General features: G+C 43.1%; 1 protein-coding gene across 1 annotated transcript in view; it reads left to right on the forward strand.

Annotated features, from left to right (window-relative positions):
- Positions 1-1,044: 1,044 nt before the first annotated feature.
- Positions 1,045-23,019, forward strand: part of LOC140063976 (cathepsin D-like) — a 61,902-nt gene continuing 39,927 nt past the window's right edge. Inside the window, exon 1 of the mRNA XM_072110322.1 lies at positions 1,045-1,201. Coding sequence (XP_071966423.1) covers positions 1,116-1,201 — 86 coding nt within the window. The 5' untranslated portion in view covers positions 1,045-1,115. The remainder of the gene's footprint in view (positions 1,202-23,019) is intronic.

The following is a 23,019-nucleotide window of genomic DNA, read 5'->3' on the forward strand; positions in this document are numbered from 1 at the left end:
AGTATATAGCCTGCCAGCCCCCTTTAGTATATAGCCTGCCAGCCCCCTTTAGTATATAGCCTGCCAGCCACCTCTAGTATATAGCCTGCCCACTCCCTGTAGAATATAGCCTGCCAGACCCCTATAGTATATAGCCTGCCAGACCCCTGTAGTATATAGCCTGCCAGCCCCTTGTAGTATATAGCCTGCCAGCTCCCTGTAGAATATAGCCTGCCAGCCCCCTGTAGAATATAGCCTGCCAGCCCCCTGTAGTATATAGCTGGTCAGCCCCCTGTAGTATATTGCCTGCCAGGCACTGTAGTATATAGCATGCCAGCCTCCTGTAATATATATCCTGCCAGCCCCTGTAATATATAGCCTGCCAAACCCACCCTAGTATATAGCCTGCCAACCCCTGCCCCAATATAATGCCTGTAGTAAAAAAACGCCCTTCCAGCAGGTCTTCTTCTATCCGTCATGGCTCCGGCATCGGCTCTGTGTCCCCGCACGGTCCGTCGCAGGCACCATGACATCAGCTGCTCACTGACGTTGAGGAGGCGTCAGAAGGTGAGTACACTTTTTGTGTATAAGTATAAGCCTAGTTAGGGGTTTTCAGCACATTTTATACTTATGCATATTTTATACTCCAGTATATACAGTATTTAGGTTTTCAAAACTGTTTGTAAAACCATTACTGGAGTTTTAATCAAAAGTCTGTTCTTTATAAATGTTCTCCCTTTATATTCCACTAGTGCTTTAGGCTCCACCAAAACCAAGTTTGTCTACTGTTGCTACAGTTGCATTATAGTTGCATTTTTACATTTTAACTTTTTACATAAAATAAATTAAAAAAATAAAGTTGCTAATTTAATGTTTAATAAGAAACAACCCACTTCCATTTCCGCTTTTGAGCTTGTTGACCGTTTACAGCCTTATCTCATGATTTGTCATGTGCACTTTCTAACAATTATCATCTGGACCACAGAGTGACAAATGTGAGGACCAATTCTGTAACACCCCGGGGAACTGCCCACTGGTATGGACAAACCCTCAGCAAACACTCTACAAAATGTCAAAAGTTATATGTGCAAACTACTAAAGAGGAAGCTAGCTGAGAAGGGTGAAAAGTAATTTGTATGCGCTGTACAACCAGAAGCACAATGAAGATTCAGATATTTGTATTTCTTTTCTTCATCTCATGGAGGACAGATGCTCTGTTTAGGTAAGTGTTGTGCAGCGCCTAGGGAATTAGCAGTGGTGTGTGTCTCTCATAGATTTTGTATAAATTGTGTGTGATCTGCTTTTACAAGGGACTATAGGTGAACCCCAAAGATGTAAATGAATGCAGCTCTCTATGGCACACTCAAAAGTCTCTACAGTTGTTTATTATGGGAATGTAGGTACATATAGTACTATGAAGTGCATTACATCTAAGAAAAAATACTTCCATAATAGGAGATCCAGTGGAACATGCCATACATTTCTCTGTCAAATTCTGTGACTTTTGTGATAAATACTGATGGACTTACATTATGGTTTCATGTACACAAAATGTTCCAATATTTGTTGGCCGTCTGTTATATATCTACAGTTCTTGCTGCACATCAGATGCATGTCTAAGTTTGCCCATCTGTAATATATATACAGTTGTTGCTGTACATCAGACGCAAGTCGGTTTGTCCATCCATAATATATATATAGATTTTGCTGCACATCAGCCGCATGTATGTGCACATCTGTAATATATATACAGTTGTTTCTGAACATCGGATGCACATCAAAATGTGCCTGTCTGTAATTTATCAACGGATGTAACTTCAAATCGGTTGCACATCTTACTGTGACCATCCGTAATATATCTATGATTGTTGCATTACAGACTCAAGTCTAAGCTTGCCCATTCATTAATAAATCTACAGTTCTTGACGCATGTCTCAGTGTACCCATTTATTATGTAAATATAATATATATATATATATATATATATATATATATAATATATCTACAGTTTATGCTGCACATCAGATGCAAGTCTAAGTTTCCCCATTCTTAATATATCTACAGTTATTTTTGCACATTGAGCGCATGTCTCAGTGTACCCATTTATTAGAAATCTACAGCTGTTGCTGCACATCGGGCACACATCTATGTGTACCCATTTATTATATATCTACAGTTGTTTCTGCACATTGGGCACACGTCCAAGTAAGCCCATTTGTAATATGTCTACAGTTGTTGCTGCACATCCCACGCATGTCTATGTGAACCCATTTATTAAATATTTACAGTGTTTTCTGCAAATGGCTTGTCCGTAATGTATCTACAGTTGCTGCTGCACATTCGCCAATATGGCCTGTAGATTTATAATATAATTGCCTCAGAAACAGATAATGGGGATCTTCCATCATCATCATACACTAGTGACTAGTAAAGAACTGTCACGGATGCCGCCTTGATGCCCCATGCCTTCCTGTGTGGCGCGGCATCCCCTGGCCTGGACTTACCTCTCCCCGAGCCTGCTTCCTGTCCGACTAGGTCGTGCGCATCCCCGCTCCAAGGGCATCCACGCCCGCTCTTCAGGATATAAAGGGCCAGCGTCTTCGCTATCGGCGCTGGTTAATCCGGCTCTGCTTTATAATCCGGCACCTCCCTTCCCGCCTCGCTGGATTTTCTCCATGGAGCTTCCATGGTTTTCTTACCAAGCTTCCCAAAGCTGTTCCTGTTGAAGAGAAAGCCATTCTTCAGCATTCCTACGCTCCTGTGCCTCCAGCGTTTCTACGATCTTGTGCCTCCAGCGTTCCTACGACCCTGTACCTCCAGCGTTCCTACACTCCTGTGCCTCCAGAGTTCCTAAGCTCTTGTACCTCTAGCATTCCTACGTTCCTATGCCTTCAGCATTCCTACGCTCCTATGTCTCCAGTGTTCCTAGACTCCTGTGTCTCCAGCGTTCCTCCGTGTTCCTATGTTTCCAGCCTTCCTCCGAGTTCCTGCTGTGAAGTTCCAGGGTTCCTTCCTGCGCCGTACTCCTGCTGGCATCCCGGGCACGGACTGTTGGCACCCCACAGCAACAAGACCATCCCGCTTTGCGGCGGGCTCTGGTGAAGACCAGGTGCCACTTAGACTCCGGTCCCAGGTAGCGGCTAGTGACAACCTCCACGGTGGTCCAGAGGGTCCACAGACTCCTTCAAGACTCTTCCGAAAGAGACCCTGAACCCTTCTGTTCCTTTCTTCCCTCGCCTGTGACAACAACCCTCGATAAAGCTTCCTAGGATTTCTGAGGAAGAAGTACCTGGTTACCTGTGGCTTCTTGCCGAAGTACCTTGGACATCTTCTGAAGTACCCGAGATTTCTGACCCCTCATGGGTGACCCTGGGACACAGCTTGACATGACATGTTTTAGACCAGAGGATTGTTTAAAGTTTTATTTGAATGATGACATAATTAGTTTGATGGTATCCCAAGCAAATGTATGTACTGCACAATTCATTGCCCAAAACCACACTACTTTCCATGTGCAACCCAACAAATGGACTCCTGTCACTACAGTAGAGATGGAAAAATATTGGGTCATAGTACTGGTTATGGGAGTGGTAATGAACACTATTGGACTATTTTATACCACACCCCTGGTGTTCTGCATGGCCATGAAAAGGATGCGCTTCCATAAGGATTCTACCATCAGAAGTAGACCTGATGGTAGATTCCTCCTGCCTGCCTCTGCTCTAATCTGAAATATAATAATCCTGGAACCTAACCTAGCTTCTTAAAAACTTTTTTTAGTAATATGTAAATTAATAGCAGTGGGTACTGGGGTGTGGTGTAGCCTTAGTTCCTAGTGGCCGGCCAGGCTAGACTCGGAGTTACCTCTGTAGTTAATATACATATTACTAAAATAAAGTTTTTAACATGTTAGGTTATGTTCCAGGATTATTAAACTACAGATTAGGGCAGAGGCTTGCAGGGAGGAATCTACAATCAGATCTACTTCTTATGATAGATTCCTCATGGTAGGTTTCCTTTAAGTTTCCACCCAGAGATGACCTCAGTTAAGATCAGACCCATCCTAACCAATTTTAGTGCCAATTTGTGAACGCCTATACCCCTGTGAAGCATGTGTCTATAGACGAGTGCCTGGTACATTTTAAAGACAGTACCTTGCAAGTAAAATGGCAAGGTATGGTGTGAAGATATATAAGCTATAGGAGAGTGCATCAGGGTACACCAACACATTGAGTATATAAAAAGCGGAGGACTTTGGGGGAGTGCCGGTACCTCTGGAACTGAGGCAACACAAATTGTACCAGGGCAAAGAGCCGGTTTATAGGGTGGGCTCCTGGGGCGGTGGCATGGATGCCTGAATCACCCACATTATGTACGGGTCAGTCTATAGCAGATCAAGAGAGCAATAAGTTCCCTGCTCTGCCATAGACCATCAGAGCGCACACAGTTCGCTGACACCACGAGGGAAGAGGAGGAGGTTGGCACGCTTTGGGGGAAGGTGAGTATAATTTTATTATTATACCTAGGGCTGTATATAGGTATTATTACGGGCTGTATATAGTTATTATAGGGGGACTGTATATAGTTATTGCAGGGGGCTGTATAAAGTTATTAAAAGGGTCTGTATGTAGTCATTGCAGGGGTCTGTATATAGTTATTACAAAGGGCTGTATATAGTTATTATAATGGGACTGTATATCATTATTATAGGGGGGCTTGACATATGTATAAATGGGGGATGTATATAGTTATTACAGGGGCTGAATATAGGTATTAGGTGGGCTGGATATTTTTACTACAGGGTGTCTTGATATATATTTATTACTGGGGGTGATGTGTATATATACATGTATTACTGGGGTAATATGAGTGTATATATTTATTACTAGCAACATTTACTTTAATAAAAAAAATTGTGGGGAGGGCCCCCACCAGTTTGTGCCCAGGGGCCTCCACCACCCTTAATCCAGCCTTGCCAGGGCAACACTTTCCAGGATAATTTCTCCAAATGGCTAATAAGGGAAAGACTCAATAAAGGGGCAAAAAGGTGTTTCAAAAGGGATATATGGAAGGACACCATATATCACTTTGAACCATCCCCCTGAAAAGCCTGACATATAAATTTAGTTTTTTTTCCCTATTTATTAGAAAATACATTTTTATAATTTACACTGATGTACTCTGCACAGCTTATACATAAAGCTGCATGCCACATCATCCCTACTGAACCCTGCTGTGTGCTCAAGTGGATTGCTAACACAGAAATGCAAACAGAGCTCCAAAAGCTACATTTTGGTCCTTCTGTTCTGAGCCCAGATGTGTGTCCTAAATGTAGACAACCCTGAATGTAGACAACCCATATAATTATATGTAGGTTATAATTATATATTTAAGAAAAAAATTGCAATTTTTACAGTGCACCGTATGTTCTCATTTTCTTTAGGTCACCACTACCATGTGGTTAAAATGCTTAATGAACCTTTGGATACATTTCTTGAGTGATGTAGTTTCCAAAATGGGGTCAGTTTACAGAAGCTTTAATGTACTGGTCTCTCAAAGCGTTTGCAAATGTTGCATGCTATTGCCGTGTCCTCCAAATGTATATTACTACCACATACCGGGTATTGCGGTTTGATTGTTTTGGTGTTAGTCCACAGTGGGATTAACTATGCACAATATATTTACATATATATATATATATATATATATATATTTTACAATTAAAAATTTAACTTTACTTTTTATCATTAACAATGTATTACATTTGGGCGAGCACCTCGGGGATGAAATGCCAACTACATCTGTAGCTACATCGAGCCGCCAAAACCGCAAAACTGGCGTGCTTCCAAACAGCAGTTGATTTCCACATACGTGATACTGTCGTACTTGGGAGAGACTACACAATAATTTTGGATTGTATTGTTAACTCAAACACCCTCTGAAAATTTACATTTTAGGGCTAAAAGAGAATATTCTTCTAAAAATGTAAATTTTAACTCCATTTTTATTTGATTCCTGCAAAACACTTAAAGGAAACCTACCACTTAGAATGGTAGGGGTAAGCTGTAAGTACCGAGCACCAGCTCAGGGTGAGCTGGTGCCGGTACTTACTTTCGTTAGTGTTATAAACCGCGGTATCGCAGTTTTAACACTTTATAAACTTTAGAGCAGAAGACGCTTCGGCGCGCGCCTCCATAGGAAATAGCGGAGATGCTGCGCGCGCACGGTCGAAGCTCCTTCTGCTCTAAAGTTTAAAAAGTGTTAAAACCGCGATACCGCGGTTTATAACACTAACGAAAGTAAGTACCGGCACCAGCTCACCCTGAGCTGGTCCTCGGTACTTACAGCTTACAGCTTACCCCTACCATTCTACCATTCTAAATGGTAGGTTTCCTTTAAAGGGTTAACAATTGTTCACTTTATATAATGGGGTAAATTATGGGGGTTTATAGTACATAGGTCCCTCAGAGTGCCTTAATTTCTTAAAAATCAGAGAACTTGCAGTTCAAACTATAAGCATTCTAATATCAATAAAAAGTAACCTGATGTTTGAAAAATCATGGAAAGAAAAAGACGACATATGGCAAAATGTTTCTATTTAAAAAATTCAGTTGTATGACTATCTGTCTAATGTTTAAAAGTTATTTTTTCCAAATGTTCACTAAATTTCTAAATGTTTCACCCAAAATACATGATTATCAGCAAAAATGTACCACTATCATAAACTACAAAGGGGCACATTTACTTACCCGGTCCCGTCACGATCCCCGCCGTGAGTTGTCCGTCGAAGATTCGGGTCTGCGACGATTCACTAAGATCGTGCATCCAATTTCCTGCATCTGTCACTTCCCCCGGTGAGGTCCGCCGGAGTTCACCTTCTTCTTCCCGGTGCATGTGAGTGCTAATTTTGCGACACAATTTGCTTTTTAAATTCCGTGGTTTGTCAGAAGCAGTCTGGTTATCTGACGTCCAGGCCCCCCGATTTGTGTCGCAAGCAAGCCAGCTCATTTACTAAGGGCAGTGGAGTGCATTTTTGTTGAGTTTCCCAACGATTTCCATTTTGCGCCGCTTCGCGCAGGGGATTGTGTCGCACGCAATCGGATTTTGGTGCATCGGCGCCGGCTTGCATGCGACAGAAATCGGGGGCGGGCCGTCGGACAATCCGACGGATTCGGGCGACGTGCAAGATTTAACATTTACAATTGTTTAGCAAGACACGCACTTATAAGCACCGAGAAGAAGAAGGTGAACTATGGCTGACCTCGGCGCGGAAGCGACGGATGCGCACGATCTTCATGAATCGTGCCAGACTTCATCCTCGTCAGACTGTCCGAATCGGGGATCGCAACAGGAACAGGTAAGTAAATTTGCCCCAACGTGTCTCAAAATAAATTGGGTACATCAGTATACTCAGCTGAGTCTTAATGCACAAACTGGCTTATCTTGAAGGGGTTAACAATTACCCAATTTACTTTCTGTATCAACTCCTCTTTATAATAGTGGACGATAATCTGTCCTTGGATCAGCACATTTTTTCTAGCCCTAATGTAAGCAATGAAAGTCTTACAGCAAGCTGAGATCTTACCAAATCTGTAACATAAAAATCTATAACGTAATTTAATGCAGTGTGATAGGAGGCAAATCACTAGTCCAACCAGAATTATGTAATCACGTTGCTCTTAGGTTGTCATAGTTGCATACCATAAGTATAGAGAATTATGATTTTGCAATAGTACTGTTTGTTTTTGACAAATATCAAGTGCAATACACAGTAATGCTGGACATTTGCCTAGTACACCTCTAAGTGCTCTTATCATAAGTATGTGCATTTTTATTTGGGGAAATTGCATGATCCCTTAAAAGAACTAAACTAGTTTGTGGACTAGAATGATTGAAAGCTAGAGCTTAGCTGTATTGTGAATTGGCATTGTAGCTTAATTCAATTCAGGCTTGAGGCCTAAATGGGGCTAAACTGTACTGTGGAAAATAGTGCAAAATACAATTATGTGTTATACAACTTAAAGGGGTTTTCTCATGAAAGTTCTCATATTTTAATCCCCTAGTTATGTTTACACACTAAAGATCATTTTTAACGCCCTTACTTTATTGATGGTCAGTATAAAATTCCAGAGCATGGACAGGGAATCTCTGAGCAGACACTTCATGATTCCTCTGTGTTGAAAAATGCTGTGTGATAACAATGTGCTTAGATCATTGGGGCACAGGTTTATCTACATTTTCATTTAACTTATGAATATTCAATAGTATCTGACACATAGAAAAAGAGAGATGAGACAGATCAGAGATGAGAAAGGATGAGATCCATGAGATGGATAAAAAATACAATGACACTCTCCAGAACTGCTATATCTCAGCTATAACACACACAGAGCCAGCCCTGCTATACCTTACCCTGCTATAAAGTTCTTATCTGTAGTCTGTGCATGATGTTGCTTGCCAGGAGGAAGTGCCTGTGTCTGAGCTCGCCTTGTAATGCAGGGGGGGGGTCTGAAAACAGAGAGGACACTGCATCGTGCAGACAAGGGAAGCTATTTATGAGAAGAATCTGCCCTGCCCAACCATAGTCAGAATATTTACAGTCGGATCCCAGGGCATCCAAAATCGTATACACCAGGACTGATAGAGAAAGGTATGAATTATATCTCTGAAATCCTGTATTTTTGTTCAATTCAGTGAATTTGAGAATGCATTAGAAAAAAGAGTCCAGCACATTACAGGTTGCAACAAGTCTTCAATCCTTTATTCTTTACAATAGTAGTCCAGTAGTAATCGAGGTACAAAACCAGAGGTGGTAATACAGAGATCTACGCGTTTCAGCTAAGGTTAATTCAGCAGTGCCTTACTCACTGTCAGCTGTTCAAAAACGGGAGTATAAAAAGCCCTCATCCAGATACGCATGCAGGGCCGGATTAAGGTTGGTGGCTGCCCCCAGTAATACATCAGCATACAGCCGCCAACCCCCCAGTAATACATCCGCCAACCCCCCCAGTAAAACATCCCCATACAGCTGCCTCACCCCCAGTAATACATCCGCATACAGCCCCCAGTAATACATCCGCATACAGCCACCTCACCCCCAGTAATACATTCGCATACAGCCACCAACCCCCCAGTAGTACATCCACATACAGCCGCCAACCCCCAGTAATACATCCGCCAACCCCCCAGTAATACATCCCCATACAGCCGCCAACCCCCCAGTAATACATCCGCATACAGCGGCCCCACACCCAGTAATACATCCGCATACACCCGCCTCATCCCCAGTAATACATCCGCATGAAGCCGCCAACCCCCCAATAATACATCAGCATACAGCCGCCAACACCCCAGTAATACATCCGCATACAGCCGACAAACCCTCAGTAATACATCCGCATAAAGTCGCCTCACCCCCAGTAATACATCCACATACTGCCGCCTCACCCCCAGTAATACATCCACATACAGCCGCCTCTACCCCAGTAATACATCCGCATACAGCCGCCAACCCCCCAGTAATACATCTGCATACAGCCACCAACCCCCCAGAAATACATCTACATACAGCCGCCTTGCCCCCAGTAATACGTCCCCATACAGCCGCCAACCCCCCAGTAATACATCCGCATACAGCTGCCAACACCCCAATAATACATCAGCATACAGCCGACAAACCCTCAGTAATACATCCGCATACAGCCAACAAACCCTCAGTAATACATCCGCATCGCCCCCAGTAATACATCCACATACAGCCGCCTCTACCCCAGTAATACATCCGCATACTGCCGCCTCGCCCCCGGTAATACATCCACATACAGTCGCCTCTACCCCAGTAATAGATCCGCATACAGCCGCCAACCCCCCAGTAATACATCTGCATACAGCCACCAACCCCCCAGTAATACATCTACATACAGCCGCCTAGCCCCCAGTAATACGTCCCCATACAGCCGCCAACCCCCCAGTAATACATCCGCATACAGCTGCCAACACCCCAATAATACATCAGCATACAGCCGACAAACCCTCAGTAATACATCCGCATACAGCCGACAAACCCTCAGTAATACATCCGCATCGCCCCCAGTAATACATCCACATACAGCCGCCTCTACCCCAGTGATACATCCGCATACTGCCGCCTCGCCCCCAGTAATACATCCACATACAGTCGCCTCTACCCCAGTAATACATCCGCATACTGCCGCCTCGCCCCCAGTAAAACATCTACATACAGTCGCCTCTACCCCAGTAATAGATCCGCATACAGCCGCCAACCCCTCAGTAATACATCTGCATACAGCCACCAACCCGTCAGTAATACATCTACATACAGCCGCCTTGCCCCCAGTAATACGTCCACATACAGCTTCCTCGCCCCCAGTAATACGTCCACAAACAGCTTCCTCGCCCTCAGTAATACATCTACATATAGCCAGACACCCACCAATATTACATGTATATACAGCCGCCATCCCCTCAGTAATACATCTACACTCACCTGCCACTTTATTAGGTACACCTGTCCAACTGGTCGTTAACACTTAATTTCTAATCAGCCAATCACATGGCGGCAACTCAGTGCATTTAGGCATGTAGACATGGTCAAGACAATCTCCTGCAGTTCAAACCGAGCATCAGTATGGGGAAGAAAGGTGATTTGATTTCCTTTGAACGTGGCATGGTTGTTGGTGCCAGAAGGGCTGGTCTGAGTATTTCAGAAACTGCTGATCTACTTGGATTTTCACGCACAACCATCTCTAGGGTTTACAGAGAATGGTCCGAAAAAGAAAAAACATCCAGTGAGTGGCAGTTCTGTGGGCGGAAATGCCTTGTTGATGCCAGAGGTCAGAGGAGAATGGGCAGACTGGTTTGAGCTGATAGAAAGGCAACAGTGACTCAAATCGCCACCCGTTACAACCAAGGTAGGCAGAAGAGCATCTCTGAACGCACAGTACGTCAAACTTTGAGGCAGATGGGCTACAGCAGCAGAAGACCACACCGGGTGCCACTCCTTTCAGCTAAGAACAGGAAACTGAGGCTACAATTTGCCTGGTCTGATGAGTCTTGATTTCTGCTGCGACATTCGGATGGTAGGGTCAGAATTTGGCGTCAACAACATGAAAGCATGGATCCATCAACGGTTCAGGCTGGTGGTGGTGGTGTCATGGTGTGGGGAATATTTTCTTGGCACTCTTTGGGCCCCTTGGTACCAATTGAGCATCGTTGCAACGCCACAGCCTACCTGAGTATTGTTACTGACCATGTCCATCCCTTTATGACCACAATGTACCCAACATCTGATGGCTACTTTCAGCAGGATAATGCGCCATGTCATAAAGCTGGAACCATCTCAGAGTGGTTTCTTGAACATGACAATGAGCTCACTGTACTCAAATGGCCTCCACAGTCACCAGATCTCAATCCAATAGAGCATCTTTGGGATGTGATGGAACGGGAGATTCGCATCATGGATGTGCAGCCGACAAATCTGCGGCAACTGTGTGATGCCATCATGTCAATATGGACCAAAATCTCTGAGGAATGCTTCCAGCATCTTGTTGAATCTATGCCACTAAGAATTGAGGCAGTTTTGAAGGCAAAAGGGGGTCCAACCCATTACTAGCATGGTGTACCTAATAAAGTGGCCGGTGAGTGTATATACACTTCAGTCCCCCACCATTCACACAATCCCATGTAACATACCCTAAGCCACACCAGCCTTGCAATCCCATGTAACATGTACCTCAGCCACAACAGCCATGCAGTCCCATGTAACATACACCTCAGCCACATCAGCCATACATGCTATGCAGTCCCATGAAACATACACCTCAGCCAAACCAGCCACACCAGCCATGCAGTCCCACAAAACATACAAATCTTGTTCCAGTTGAGTTCCCCTGATACTAAGCAATCATTATATTATTCTTTCCAGTCAGGACCTCACCTCCATACACATGAATAACACTGCTCCTGTGAGGTTTCTGTTCTCCACTTATAGTCACACATGGCAGCTCCTTTACTTCCTGCTTTTTCTGGAAGGCCCTGCCCCTTTCCGTGACAATCCAAAAAATCTGTTACCATCATCAAAAATTCTTTAAGTGGTTTTCTAATTGTGCTGTGGGTGTGGAGGAGCCTGGCCAAAAAAATGTAAAAATGCTGTTCATGGTTTAAGCAAATGTTTTGTGTCACGCAAATAACTAGGCGAAGCCACCGCTGTTTACAAAATTAAAGCAGAGATCTGATTGATTTCCAAGGGCAACTTGAACAGTTTTACACCCCTGATAAATCTCCCCCTGTAGAAATATTTCTGTTAAGAAACATTTTCTAGGGATAAGTGATCATGTGCCTGCTTTTGACACTAGTGGTAATGAAGCACTTTCATATATGATTAATTTACATTAGGATAATAGTGTCTTTTCCAGCTTTATAGATCAAAGAAATGTTTTATCTCTCAGAATACTCTCATGTGAGTCAGCTCCAGTAAGTGACAACTAGGGTGCTTCCTTTTCCACCAAAAACCCAGATCATGGACCTTACATTTTTTGGCACCGCCCAACCCACAGCATGTTTACAGTACCACTTAAAGAATTTTTGATTATGGCAACGCATGTTTCGTTAAAGAATATTTTTTTATTTTATTTTAGATGACCATTTGCAGGTGAGGGCAGCCCTTATGGGAGCTAAACTTTCCCACTGACTTGCAGATTTTTTCATGATACAGTGGGATGAAGTTTTCGTATATTCACGGGACAATCCGTATATTGATTCCTTTAAATGGATAGGGTGCTATATAGACGACCTGCTGTCAGTGTGCAAGGGGGATGAAACCCTCAATATAATGGAGTACTACAATTCATATGCCTTGAACCTTAAACAAAATCTACTATTTGATTTCATGCAATATGAACAAAACATACTTTGAGAATGCTTTAGCTACACTGATGCAGAAATCTCTGAGCTGAGTGGTTTTGCTGAAAAAACAATTATAAAATTCAGGATAATGAGTCTCTGTCGTCTTTGCCTGGCACAGCGCTTCTCCTCTTACACTGCTCAGGAGACTGGTGTAATCACTTACAGGCAGAAGTAATCAATCGCTGCACCATCCCCCAGCTGCTGTGCATGAGAGATCCAGCTCAGGTTGATTAGTCCTGTCTGGAACAGTGCAGACAGCACGTATAATGGGGGTCATTTACTAAGGGCCCGATTCACGGTTTCCTGGCCTGATTTGCGCCGATTTTCCCTGTATTGCCTGGGTTTTTGGCCATGCGATCCGATTGTGGCGCATCGGCACCGGCTTATAGTTCACTTATAGTTTTGGCTGTAACAAGGCGGTTTTCTTAGTGTCAGAATTCAAAGCACAGGACACAACGTGGTCACAAATGTGACACATACAACCTCATATTCGTGAAGTGCATGCTGGAAACACAAAAACTTTTTCAAGGATAGGTATAGAGAAAGTTCTTAAACCTAAAAGATTTGGTGACTTTAAGAAAAAAAATTTAAATAGACATTCTGGATGTTCATTTTGAACACCACAAGTCCAGAAGGCCTGAAATGTCTTTGGGATATGATTACCTGTTATAAGGATATGCACGTACTAGATACTACCAGTAGAATTTGTCTTGCTATTTGTACACCATTGTTTGTTTATGTTTGTTCATTTAATGTATTCCAACTGTATTATGTGTTTGTGTTTAGTTTTTTGTCTATGTATTGGGTTGCAATTTCTTATTTATGAGACTGGTCCTACATATATGTACATAACAGGTTCCTTTACTGTATTTTTTTTTATATTTTTATTTTATAGTTTCAGATTTTATGTAGTGTGGGGTTGGGTTGACTAGCTAAATGCTTTATTTATAAAACTCGTTTATTGAATAATAAAAACAAGCCATCATACACTGACATTCTTTTTCAGTACAATAGTCTCATCTTTGGAAACTCCACATTGGTGTATAAAGGCATAAGAATACAAGTTTGTACGGAAGTGGACATATTAAATAAGAACAATCACAGAAAAGAAAAAGAAAACAAGCAAATACACATATTGGTATACACTCATTTGTCAAGTCTTACATAGATCATTTGAAGTGATGGATAGTTAGAATGAAGATTTAGTCAACAAACAGTATGCAGAACTGCATATCATATCAATAATTCGACATGTGCATCGCTAATTCCCTCTGCATGGGTCAAACGAGGTTGTCAAGCGAGGAGGACCTAGCGGAGGCGGAATACATAGTAAGGGGCGAATTGCACCATTTCCCCTACACCTCAGTGAATTTCTCAGGACGTTGTCTATGCAGAAACGCTATCTTCTCGTATGGAATTATGCCGTTAAGTAGGGTTTTCCACAAGAACATCTGGGAGGGCGAGGATCCATCCAGCTGGGTGCCACTGCCTTCGGGCCATAAACAGTGCCTCCTGGAGGAAAATTCTAGTGTGATGAGGCCATTGCTCCTCGTCCAGGAGCCCAAATAAACATATAGATGGGGATAGAGCAATCGGGGTCTCAACTATGTCCGTTAAGGTGTCAATTACCTGTTTCCAAAAGGTATGCAGAAATGGGCATGCCCAGATCATATGCCAGAAAGAGGCAGGTGCATGACTACACCTGTGGCAACTGGGGGAAGGAATACGGCCCATCTAATGCAACCGTATCGGAGTGAGGCAGCATTAGTGAATTATATAGAGCTGAATAAGTTTGTTATTAATGGATGGGGAAACAAAACGGTGCGACTCGAGTAAGTCCCCGAAGTCCTCCTCGTTTAAGGTGGGAATCAGCGACTTCCAATCTGTTAGTGCTTTGCTCTGATTAGCGTTGGCTTTGGCTTGGATAAGGTATGAGTAGATTGTGGATATCAAACCTGGGACCTTACTACACCTATCAAAGGGTAAGATGAGAAGATGTGATTGGAGGCTGCTGGGAATTGAGTCTTAAAGGAGTGTCTAAGTTGAAAATACCAGAATAGATCGTGTTTGTGCAGTTGGTATTTGGTGGAAAATTGCTCAAATGGCATAAAAACATTGTCCTGCATAACATCAGATATTGTGCGTACCCCACCCACAAGAGCTCCAGAATACCGGGCCAATCTCTTGAGAGAATTAGGATAGGCTAGGGTTGTTGCATAGAGGTGATTCCAGGGGAGTATCCTTGTAATTGGTAAGACGCCTACCCTCCCGCCATGCTAGCCTGGCCACTCTGTGTATCGGTAAAAGCTTTTTACCTGTCCAACATGGAGCGTGAAGGAGGTGCCAGAGCTGTTCTAGTTCCAGGTCGCTAATTTGAGTCTGGTGAATGAAGTGTTTCACTTCCCACCCATGTTCCCAAATGTTTAGTTGTCCTGCCAGGTAATATAAATAGATGTCTGGCAAACCCATCCCTGCCAGGGGTTTTGGGCGCTGTAAACTGGCTAATCGTAGTTTGGACTGACCTGCCCCCCAGATGAAGGGGATTAACACGGAGTCCATATCTTTGAAGAAGGATTTAGGGATAGGGACAAAAACATTAGTGGTCATATATAGGCACTTCGGCTGCATTACCATCTTGATGAGGTTTATACGTCCTGCCACTGAGAGGGGAAGTTTGGACCAGATTTCAAATTTAGATTTGAAATGAGCGACCAACGACCAGATGTTCTTGGCTAACATCGCTGTAGGTGATCTAGATATGTGAATCCCCAAATATTTAAAGGTAGATACCTTCTCTAGTGCCTGACTAGCAGCTGAGAGTGGGGGGACTTCTTGGGATCAGACAGAAAGAGGAGGAGGTCGTCTGCATAGAGCCCCAGCCTTTCCTCACGGGCCCTATATGTGATACCTTTATATACCGAGTCGCCCCGGATCAGCAGCACCAGTGGCTCAACTGCCAGTGCAAAAAGCAGCGGTGACAGCGGGCACCCCTGGTGCGTGCCTCTTGCCAGTTGGAATTGCTCGGAGCAGGTCCTATTCAGCGAGATGCTGGCTTTGGGAGCCTTGTACAAAATGAAAAACCCACTTTTGAAAAGCCGGGCCGAAGCAGCTAAATGCTTTTTAACTTTCCAGAGTTAATGAAGCCGTGATAGGTCACATGAAGGCTATTTAAACTCCCATTTTTCAACAAAACATGAGAAACATGAGAAAAACACGGCTGAATGGAGTTTAGCCGAAACATATAGATCTCTGTATTACCACCTCTGGTTTTGTACTTGGATTACTACTGAACTACTGTTTTAAAAAATAAAGGATTGAAGACTTGCTGCAACCTGTGATGTGCTGTTCACTGTTTCACTGTTATGAACAAACATACAGAATTTCACAGATTCTATCAGTCCTGGTGTATACAATTTTAGTTGGGATCTGACCGTAAATATTCTGACTATAGTACGACAGGACAGATTCTTCTCATGAATAGCTTCTCATGTCTGTAAAATGCAGTGTGCTCTCTGTTTCCAGCCTTCCCCGCCTTGCATAACAAGGCGAGCTCAGACACTTCCTGCCGGCTAGCAGCATGGATCTTTATAGCAGGGAAAGGAGGTATAGAAGGGTCAACTTTGTGTGTGTTATAGCTGAGTTATAGCAGTACTGGAGAGTGTCATTGTATTTTATATCTATCATGTTTCATCTCTCATCTCTGATCTGTCTCATCTCTATCATTTTTGAACTGCTGACAGATCATGAACTTGGACCAAATAAAAACTTTAATTTTATGCAGTGCCCCTTGTAATTTTTTTATAAATCGAATTAATAGTAATATAATGACACCACTTAAAATGACATCCTTTCATGCTATGGGGCTTAATGTATACCAATATCCCAAGTGCTTTTCTCATTCCACAGACAGAGAGCTAATATTTTATTTGTGCAGCAACCGTTTTTATCCCATTGCATACCACAGTGCTAATCCCATAGGCAGGAGTACACACCATGCACGGTCTTAACCCACAAAGTCTGATACAGAGGCCTGGTACTTTTTCCTACACTGCAAAAAACAGGGTTCCCTCTTTACTTTTGCCAACATTTATTCACTAAACACGGGAAAGACCTACTTTATGGTTCGAGTGTTAGATGAACTATGTACATTCATAGGACTGTGGTGATTTTAATCTGGCTCTCATTCCCTTAATTGATACAGATCAATCACCCAGTGGGCAGGGACTACACCTTTTTCTCTGCTGTGCACAACTACTACAGTAGAATAGACTATATATTCACTTACCACCTACTCTCAGAAGTGATTGACTCTTGCACTATTTCTCTTGCAACGGCGAAGCACAGTTCTTATAACTGGATATTCAATGGAAGAGATTTATTTTCTGACAGTTTTCCGACAGAATCCGCATGAATCTCTCCCCGCTGGGTCCAGAGTTTATCCAACCCGCACACCACTATGGGCGCATCGGGCCCGGCTCCTCACATTTATTATAGTCTCCACTTGAAAAATTTTGACTGTTCCGATTTGGTCTAAAGATTGGAACTGGTAGAGTTTGCACCCATATTTACTAAGAGGCTGGAGCAGCTTAGTGAATATCAGCATAGGACTGCTGCGGGGGAAACAGTACTAAACGCCAGTCTTAATGAATTCCTCCCAATGAGTCTTTGCTCAGAGACGCGCTTTGCCTTGAAGAGCTCAAGCATGTATCTGCCACATTTGAGATAGAACACTCTTGTGACCAGAGCTCCTCCGTCTCAGCAAAATAGGATACTTACAAAAGGAGCTCTCTCTATGGGATGTGAGCCCACACAAATAACCCTGACTTCCCCCCAAGATGCACCCCTGGGTTCCTAGCATCCATTAGGACATCCTTGCCTCGCATTTTTAAAACGTTGAGACTTTACCCTTCCTCCCTGCTCAGAGATGATCCCTTCAGAAAAGTTAACTTCAGAAATATAAGCTCCACAGAATCAGTAGGAATACATACAGCTGACTAATATTTACAATTCAAACAGGCTTAACATCTGTAGAGACTTGTTGCCTTTTGAGATACTGTGCCTCTTAGCCTTGGGAGTCCCGCATGCTATTTTTACAATACACAACATTTACCTTCACAAGATAGCTGAACCTACACTACCCTACATTTCTGCATGGGAGTGGGAATTAAACAGAACATTTTCATCTAAAGAGTGGGCTAAAGCACATGAACTATGGCACAAACTCTCAGTCTCTGGCATATCCAGGGAAACCAGTTTCAAGATTATGTCCAGATGGTACTTGGTTCCCTCCAAATTACACAGCATTTATCTGATGTGCCCTCGTAAATGTTTGAGATGCAGTCAGACACCCAGCACGCTGCTCCACATATGGAGGGAATGTCCCATAATACAGTCTTTCTGGGCAAAAGTTGTAGACTTGATTTCCGATCTCACAGGTCATCACATTGACAATGATCTGGCCATGCAATCCCTTTTTCTGGTTTCCTACTTATAGCAGGATGGACCCTGATCTCTGGGCTCTGGAAATCTACGTGTAACAGCCACACACGCCAGACCACAATCGGCTAGCAGCGGCAAGTTCTTTTAGGATTCTGAGGGTGTGTAGTTACTGGATATAAGGCCCAGATGGATCAGCACATATTCCACAGTCTCATTGAACGATTTATTCTTAACAATATGAACACTTCAGTCGCCAACCACAGTAATTATATTCCAAGACAAGTTCTAGGGGCTGGGGCAGTCACTCCAGTACCTGATGTATGGAGGCTGAGGTGTCTCTGTGCTCCAGTGTCCTCCCTCTGCAGATATCTCTGGACCCTCTGGTAGAGGAGTTTCTACAGTTACGTATATTCTCTCCTGTACAGAAAGGTCTTGTTCTTCCAGCTCTTTCTAATGTGCAATCTCTTTCTTCCCAGCTTTTGCTGAGGTGTTCTCTGCTGCACAACTCAGAAACTAGAGCTTCTCTGCACTGGAAATGATAAGTTAACTCTATAGTTGCTGTGCTGTAGTGTGATACATATGTGTATGTGCACAGTTTAGCTGTATTTGTGAAGCAGGGATCTAGAGATCCTGATACCCCTGTTTTCACTGGGTTACACTCTTCCCCTCTAAATTTAATGTCTTCCTCGACATCAGTGAGTTACACTGGTAAAGACAGGATTGATTGGAACTAGTCCTCCCAGTTTTGTTCCTTGCATAGGGTTGTAACCCTAGGTAAGGTTTCCTCTGGGTATTGGACTTCTATACTGCCAGTGGTCCAGTTGGTAAACTGGTTTAAGGAATGTGAACCAGGTTTCCACCGTGGTAGGTGTGTACTGCTTGACCTGTCCTTTTTGTGTGGTGAGAAGGGAGGTGATGACCTGACATATTAATAGATGTAAGGTTAAACAGGTTACTTAACTACAAAAAAACATAACATAAATAGAATAACACTCTATTCTATATATTCCAACTAACATTCTCAAAGAATTTCCTGCTTAAAGGAGAAAAAGAATGTTAAAGATGAGAAAAACATTGCATGAATGTATATAAACAACTTGAGATCAACTTGTTGGGTTGGCCTGTTGATCCTTGAAGCTTGAAACCTAAACTAACCCTAAGTAAGTGATAAGTAAGGTATGTCCTTAGTCCATAAAAAAAAATATGAGAGAAAGGATTCAAAAATTAGTGTTCAAAACAGTTCTGAAAAACAAGTGGTTGGTAGGTATCACTCATGTTGTAATTCCTGGATAACAAGTAATAGAACTTGTTTTAATTGAACAGTTTTTGGTACGGCACTTTGGTCACCCAATGTGTCATAGGTTAAAATGAGAGGTGTTCTTCTCTCTTTGTAGAAGATCTGATTACAGTCTCAGGTATTGGATCATCAGCATCAACTTCCGTAATTGGTTCAAGTTCAGGTTCCTGATTTGTTTCAGCTTCTGGTTTAACTATAATTTGCTCCGATATGATTTCAGTGCTTTCGGGAGTTTCTTCACAAAATGTTTGTGGTGTAAACTCTGAGGCTTCAGGGTTTAATGTATTTCTGTTTTGGATTACTGCTCCTAGTAGGCATTCTCAAAATGTAAGTATTATCTTCTTCATCTGAGCTGCCAAAGTAATTTTCTTCAGGTTCGTCAAGTGGTTCTTCAAGTTGAGGTCTTCTATAAGGTTTAGAAGGTTTAGGTTGATTTCTTAATTCAAGATTGAATTTATCTGGTGGTAAGTAGTCACAAGGCAATAACAAGTTTCGGTGTATGATTCTTGTTTTATTGTTGTTTCCTGTTGCTTGCTTCACTTCATATACAGGACTGTCTTCACTCTTTCTTTTGACAACTACATAGATTTTGTCCTTCCAGTAAGAACAAAGTTTACCAGGTCCACCTTTTTCAAGTAGATTTCTCACTAACTAGGTAACAATTCAGCTCTATGACATTTTCTATCAAAGTATATTAATCAAACAGGGCAGAATCATACGGCTAACATCAAACCATATAAGAAAAGTGATGAGAGGGACGATGTAGTCCTAGGCACCCCACGCGTTACGTCGCAATCATGTGATCTGTGGCCTTCGGCCACAGGTCTAGGACTACATAGTCCCTCTCATCACTTTTCTTATATGGTTTGATGTTAGCCGTATGATTCTGCCCTGTTTCCCATACCAACTTCTTGACAGGGTGCCCTCCTTTCCTTGAGGACCTCTGCAAGGATGCACTAAAATCTTGTTAGGGCTGTTCGGCATGTACATTTTTTCATGTATTCACTTTATGTGGGGGACCGTTGTCCGCATTACTTATTGACTTGTGGCCGTGTGTGGGCCTTGGTGATTTGCCTTGATCCACTTGTTTTTTCATGTGTATTTGTACACGTTTTAAATGTTTTTAAAACTTTTGAGGTGTGACATCTTGTTGGTGTGCTTAGAATAAATTATGTAATAAAAATAGTATTTTTTCAGCCTATACACACCGGCTTGCTCTTTGTTTGAATTATACATTGTTTTTGGTGTGTTGGACACATAGGGGGTCATTTACTAAGGGCCCGAATCGCGTTTTCCCGACGTGTTACCCGAATATTTCCGATTTGCGCCGATTGTACCTGAATTGCCCCGGGATTGTGTCGCACGCGATCGGATTGTGGCGCATCGGCGCCGGCATGCGCGCGACGGAAATCGGGGGGCGTGGCCGAACGAAAACCCGACGTATTCGGAAAAACCGCCGCATTTAAAACCCGAAAAAGTGTCGCTTGGTGACCGCTTACCTTCACCTGGTCCGAGGTGGTGCATTCCGGCGCGTGGAGATGATTTTCAGCGCAGCAGCGCCACCTGGTGGACGGCGGAGGAACTACCTTCATGAATCCCGGCCGGACCCGAATCCAGAGCAGAGAACGCGCCGCTGGATCGCGAATGGGCCGGGTAAGTAAATTTGCCCCATAGAGTACTGTAGCCTTAATACAGCCCAAATTTCCACTTTCAATGTTGTAGATTTTCTATCAAAGTGTTGTTTGTTTTTGTGTTGTCCTTCAGTGGCAACTTTAGAAGCTATTTTATAGGCTTCAGTCATGCGTTGTTTCCAAGCTTGAACATAGTCAGGGTAGGTCTTGAAAGTGTCTGAAACTGGTGTATGAAACATAATGGGGCAAATTAACTAAAAATTTCCTGCATCCGTCGCTTCACCTTCTTCTTCCCGGTGCTTGTAAGTGTATGTCTTCTAATTCTAATTCTTAAATCCCGCACATTGTTGGAATCTGTTGTTTGGCCTTCTTGAGAGCTTGCACCACTCTCTCTGCTGTCCTTTTGCAAATGGATGTAGACACTGGGCAGATTTATCAAGTGTCTGAAAGTCAGAATATTTCTAGTTGCCCATGGCAACCAATCACAGCTCTCATTTTACCAGTGCTCAAGAATATTTTAAAGGGGAGCTGTGATTGGTTTGCATGGGGAACTGGAAATATTCTGACTTTCAGATACTTGATAAATCTGCCCCACTGAGTCCACTAGTGGAGTGTGAATCTTGGTTTGGTGAACCGCTTCAGCAATCACATTGTAACCGATAATAGGTTCTTCTGCGACTTGCTGGTCACTGCTAACCAGGAAGGGTACTGACAGTTCACAAGAATTGTTCTGCTTGGCACACAATTGAAAGGTAACTTCAACCCATCCTAAGTGATTTTGCTTGCAGAGTGCTTCTTTAACTTTTGCTTTCTCTCTGATTCAAGGCTGACAGCATCATTCAGTTTCTCCATTAATTTCTCATCTGTTATGTGGGGCACTTCCAGATACCACTTCAACTGAAACTTGATGTTTTCACTTAATAAACCTGTCCAAACGGATCTGAGAAACTTCTTCTAAATTAAACCTGGATCAAATCTTTCTTCCGCTTCATCTTCTCTGGATACAAACAAAAGCCTCTCTTTAAGCACAATAGCTCTGAACAAGAAGTTTTGAGGGGATTGTCTACTGTCTTGAGAGATATTGATCAGTTTATGGTAACGGTCAGATGTGCTTTCTTCTTTGTAATGTCCCTTTAAGATAATTCTGAGTTGGAGTAAAGTCAGATTATTTTTCATTTCCAGCATATTTCTGAGGTGCAGTCCTGGACAGATGGCTTTCACCGCTGCTTCAATAAATTCTTCATGACGGTATCCTTTCTGGACTCCCAAATCCATGCTGGTGAATAAGATTAGTATAGGACAGTCTTTCTATTTCCTCTTGCTCCCCAATCTTGCCATTTATTTTAAACTCTGCTGATGGAGATCTCAGGAGTAGGACTGGTTCTAAATACTGGTATTACAGGCTTAGGCTATATTCACACTGCCGTTGCCCGCCCGTACCGTACCGTAGCGGGCAACGGCAGTGTACGGGGAGAGGAGGAGGAGGTGAGCGCAGCTCACCCCCGCCCCTCTCCATAGCAACCTATGGCGCACGGCCCCGTATTACGGGAAAAGATAGGACAGGTCCTATCTTTTTCCCGGGTACGGAACGGTACGGTGCCGCACGTTTGCGGCACCGTACCGCTCCCGTAGGGTGCCGTGCGCCCATAGGAGTGTATGGGGGACGTATATCGGCCGTATATACGTCGGCCGTATATACGTCCCCCATACGTTCGTGTGAATATAGCCTTAGACTTGCTTGGAGATGGA

Source organism: Engystomops pustulosus, chromosome 6 (genome assembly GCF_040894005.1).
Source record: "Engystomops pustulosus chromosome 6, aEngPut4.maternal, whole genome shotgun sequence".
In the NCBI taxonomy this organism is placed as follows: Eukaryota; Metazoa; Chordata; class Amphibia; order Anura; family Leptodactylidae; genus Engystomops; species Engystomops pustulosus.